The sequence below is a fragment of the Plectropomus leopardus genome, unplaced genomic scaffold (assembly GCF_008729295.1).
Source record: "Plectropomus leopardus isolate mb unplaced genomic scaffold, YSFRI_Pleo_2.0 unplaced_scaffold26796, whole genome shotgun sequence".
NCBI lineage: Eukaryota > Metazoa > Chordata > Actinopteri > Perciformes > Serranidae > Plectropomus > Plectropomus leopardus.
This window is the reverse complement of record NW_024629152.1, coordinates 1-5,166: the sequence shown is the minus strand read 5'-3', so window position 1 is coordinate 5,166 and position 5,166 is coordinate 1. Positions and strand designations below refer to the sequence as shown.

At 36.2% G+C, this 5,166-nt stretch overlaps 1 protein-coding gene across 1 annotated transcript; it reads left to right on the top strand.

The window, feature by feature from the left end:
* Positions 1 to 253: 253 nt before the first annotated feature.
* LOC121937599 (carboxylesterase 5A-like) lies at positions 254 to 4,786 on the top strand (the record flags this gene model as incomplete). Its single annotated transcript, XM_042480932.1, has 8 exons — positions 254 to 445; positions 599 to 703; positions 1,533 to 1,634; positions 2,740 to 2,880; positions 3,071 to 3,151; positions 3,783 to 3,924; positions 4,380 to 4,529; positions 4,710 to 4,786. Coding segments are annotated over 8 exons (990 nt in total), but the record flags the coding sequence as incomplete, so codon positions are not given.
* Between the last annotated feature and the right edge of the window lie 380 nt (positions 4,787 to 5,166).

Genomic DNA, 5,166 nt, shown 5'->3' with positions numbered 1-5,166 from the left:
AATATAAATCTACATTTTATGTGTCACGTTAAATATAGCCAACATTTAAGAGTTTGGTTTGCACATTTGAATTATAAATTATTGCTGTGGTTAAAATATTGCACCAAATATTTCAGTTAAGACAGAATATTGCAGTGATTGTACTGTTGATCACAATTCTTGCTCATTTTTTTCAAATGTAGAGATAAACTGAAAATATCACAAGTTTCACAAGTTTTATCCAGACTTTATTTTTTTTTTTTGATTCTCTAAGAATCCAAAGCAAGTGACTCGACTTTTTCTGCCCCAAAGCACCGGAGACGAGCACGCCCGGGGGAACTGGGGTTTCCTGGATCAGCTAGCAGCTCTCAAATGGGTGCAGGAAAATATTGAGGCCTTCGGTGGCGACCCACAATCCGTCACAGTCGCTGGAGAATCTGCAGGAGGCATCAGTGCATCCATACTGGTAAAGAAAACTAACCACTGAAAGAAAAGAAACATGGTAGTTACATACATGCACCGATCTTTAACATGTTTAGGTGACCCAAATGTGCATTTTGAATTTATATTTATCACATTCATTGTTAATAATTGAGTTTGTATCACTCTTTATGAACAGACTTTGTCTCCACAAGCAAGAGGACTGTTTCAGAGGGCAATTTTTCAAAGTGGAGTAGCAACACTTGGGACCTACACGACAAGCCATCCTTTGGCTTTTGCCAAGGTAACGTAATGTGTCGACTGAGTAGGCAGCAAGGATTCAAAAAATTCCTATCAAACACATGTGCACTGTGTTAAACATATATTTGTGCCGACAATTCTTAAAGCTTCATCAGTCCTTTTTTTTTAGTCAATTTAAAACTTTTTTAGGCCATGAAGCACTTTTCTTATCACTGAGCAAAATAAAACTTGGAGGTTTGAGAGTTTGAAAATATCATCAAAGTCAGTATAATTTACAACAGCACAACTATTAAACATGAAACTGGATATTGTGGCTCATTTGTGCAGCGGCCGACTTGTTTTTAGAATTATTCAGGGTCATGAACCAAACCTAGAAAAGTCATGGAATTTGCAGGAAGTAATTTCCAGGCCCTGGGAAAGTTTTGGCAAACTACATATACCCTGAAAGTTTTGGAAAAATCATGGAATTTAGTAATTCATGTTTTTGCAGTTTCTGGCTATGATAAATGGTGTCATTTAAAAATTTTAATTGCATTAAAATAAAAAATAAAAAAAAATTCTGAGTCAAAAATTACCAAAATGTTTTAAAGAAAAAAGGCTTTTTTTGTGTTTTTAAAGAATACCACATAATATCACAGGTTTGGAAGGCGTGTTTTTGTTTTTTAAATTGGTGGTAAATATTACACCAAATATTGCGGTTAAGACAGAATATTGCAGTAATTGTACTGTTGATCACAATTTTTGAGTTTTTCAAATGTAGAGATAAATGGTCTTTAAGTCATGGAAATGTATTGGTAAAAATTCAAGCCTGATTCTTATATCAGGATACATTTACTTATTGTGATTTTTATTTTTCTCTGCCTTACATGTAGATTGTTGCCAACCTTACTGGATGTGACCGTAGCAGCACAGAGGAACTGGTCCAGTGTATGAGGGGAAAAAGTAAAGACGAGTTAGTTGAAGCAACTAAAAAGGTAAACGGTCCCGTGAAGATAATGCATGTCGATGTATCTGCATCTTTGTTGTTCAAGTTAAATTTCTGTGTGTTTCTAGATGAAAGAGAAGGGTGCCAGGTGGCCCCCCAACCATTTGTTAATTGGCACTAAAAATAATATAATTCACAATGACAATTGTTTTTGTACTCTTAGTACACACAAGGAGTCAGACAGCATTAAACAGCAACAAAAAAAGAGCTTGTTAATCAAAAACGTGTCTAAAGGTCCAAGCTAAGTCCCTAATGTCAAAAAAATCTAAAAATGTCCTAAAATCCCAGAAATGTCCTGAAATCCCAGAAATGTCCTAAAGTTCTCGAAATGTCCTAAAATCCCAGAAATGTCCTGAAATCCCAGAAATGTCCTAAAATCCAAGAAACATACTTAAATCCTAGAAATGACCTAAAATATGAAAAGTGTCCCAGAAATGGCCCAAAACTCTAGAAATGGTCTAAAAGTCTAGAAATATCCTAAAATCCCAAAAATGGCCTAAACTTTTAGAAATGTCCTAAAATCCCAGAAACATATTTAAATCCTAGAAATGACTTAAAATATGAGAAGTGTCCCAGAAGCGTCCTAAAATCCCAGAAATGTCCCAAAACTCTTGAAAAGGTCTAAAAGTCCAGAAATATCCTAAAATTCTAGAAACATCCTACATACCTAGAGACCTCCTAAACTTCTAGAAATGTCCTTAAAGCCCACAAACGTCCTAAAATCCCAGAAACATGTATGGGGCTGCTGTTACTGGCCCCCAAGCAGAGCGAGTTGAGTATCTCTAATTTAGACCAAAAATATGAATTTCAAGTGTGGATTACTGTAATCCAAATGTCAATTCTGAAAGTATTCAGTCTTATTATATAAAGAAGTACAGATCAAACTGAGAGAAACCTCACCAAAAATGGAGTTTTAGTTTTGTCAAGGCTCAGTGTAAAACTCCAGATCATGTCTTTGTTAATTTTAGCCACAAGATGGCAGCCTGTGAACACTCTTAGCTGCGAAACACCCAGTGAAAAATTGGTTTAACTTGCATCCGTCTGACCGAAGTTGCTCTGACGTTCGGTGACAGCGAGTTCTGTGTCGTGTCCAGATGAAAATTTACCTGGGCGGCGTGGTGGACGGCGTGTTTCTGACCGACACGGCAGAGGAGCTTCTCAAGAGGAAAGAAGTGCTGATGGTGCCAGTGATGTTGGGAATAACCAACCATGAGTTTGGGTGGATCCTTCCTCAGGTCACACAGTTAACCCTTTCAGGAACTCAGACATGATGTACTTTACCCTCTGTGACGGTTCCATATGTTTTACGTCTGTGTCAATCTTCAGATCATACTTTTCTGAGGGAACACTGGTGGTTTTCTCCGTCTTGAAGGATTTGTACTTGTTTTTAAACTCACTGTGAGCGTTGTCTCATGTCGATCACAGAGCTTCGCCCCTCCTGGCTGGGAGAACGGTATGAACAGAGAGGCTGCGCTGGCCGTGGTGAACATGTTCAACCCCACAGGGGTGAGCGCCACGATGGCTTTTAACGCTTGTTTATCATCAGGATTTATTCATTCATTCATCCTAACTGAAGCTGGAGAGTTTTTTTTATATTTATATTTATTTTACATGGCATTTTTGATGTATTTGATTGTTTAATTTAAATTCATTTTATTTATTTATATTAATTATTACTATTATTATTTGATTTTTCTTTTGCTTATTGAAAGTGTAACTAAGGCAAGATGGTAGCATCAATAACAAGGGTTTACCCCTTTAAACCTGAGCAAATTAGCTTGTTTTTTAAAAAACATGGCAAGAAAATAAGCAGGAAATTGGTAAAAAAAAATGCACAAAACAAATCTGAATTTTATTTTATTTTTTTAAGAAAAAAGAAAAGGTGCTTTAAATGTATTATAATTATGTGCATATTTTAAATATGTAATCATGATTATTACAAATATACATTGATCTCATATTCATGACATCCTATGTGAACGATATTTACAAAAATCCTCAAATAATTATAATGACTAAACTGAGCATGTGCAGAATGATTCAGCTTGGAGAAATTAAAAGTGCCACAACTATTTTGTGTTACAACCATTCCCGGTCTCCCCTATCTCAGAGGGAAATCTGATTCTCGCTGTTCCAGGCCTCCGCTGCAAACAGCCTCATCGCTGACGAGTACATAAAAGACGGTAAAACACCAGAGGAGATCCGAGACGCGTTCACCGAAATTATGGGAGACCTGCTGATGACGCTGCCCGTCGTCAAGGTGGCTGGATACCATTCAGGTAAGAAGTGACTGAACTGTCCTGTGTAGAGGGATGTTCTCTTTTTATAGATTTCCTAAAATTCCCTTTAAATGATGTGGAAAAAATGTGTTGGAACAACTTTATGAGTCATTAACTTAAAACGTGTCTTCATAAATATTGTAAATAACACTTTCTTTAAGTTAATGTGGAAAACTTAGTTGGAACAATTTAACTATAGTTTATCAGCAGAAAAACTTGTGTTCATAATTATGGTAATTAAATGTTTGCCATATTTATGAGCATGCATGTGTGTGTCATATACTTAATTACCATAATTCTAAACACAGTTCATTTCTCATAAAATTATATTATTGCAACTCTTTTTTTCACATTATTTTTTAAATCTTATTTCACACTGAAATAAGAAAACCTCACCCATCCTTCATCTCAGCCCAACCACACACCTCTGGTCTTTTATCTCCTGGGTTGGTTAGATGCGGGTGTTCCAGTTTACATGTACGAGTTCGTGTACCGCGCCGAGATACACGAAGGCACCAGACCCAGCTTTGTGAAGGCAGATCATGCAGATGATGTCGGCTTCGTGTTTGGTGGATGTTTCTGGAACGGACATATAAAAATCATAGGTAGGTGTAAACGTGCGAGGGCTGAATAATATGAATATCAGAGGCTCTTCATGCTCGACTTCTTGTTGGAATAAATGAAGGAATGAAAGTGACCACTGCAACATAAAAGCCACTTCATATCGTGGTTAATAGATATCCGTATATGATTTTGTGATTGAGCTCCTGCTGTCCCATCTTCAGGAAACATTACCGAGGAGGATGAAAGAGTGTGTAGGACCATGATGTCATACTGGGCCAGTTTTACCCGTACTGGGTGAGTAAGCACTGAGAGCAACAATATAATTAAAGCTGCACTGATAAATACTTTCATATGAACAAAAAAAGACTTTCTTACAAATTACATTTTTTTTTTTAAATGTCCTAAAATCCTGGAAATCTCCTGAAATCCTTGAAACATACAAAGATCCTTAAAATGTCCTGAAATCCTTAGAACATACAAAAATCCTTGAAATGTCATGAAATCCTTGAAACATCCTAAAATCTTTGAAATGTCCTAAAATTAAAGAAACATCTTAAAATTATAGAAACATCCTAAAATACTTTAAATGTCCTGAAATCCTTGAAACATCCCAAAATCCTTGAAATGTCCTGAAATCCTTGAAACATACAAAAATCCTTGAAATGTCCTGAAATCCTT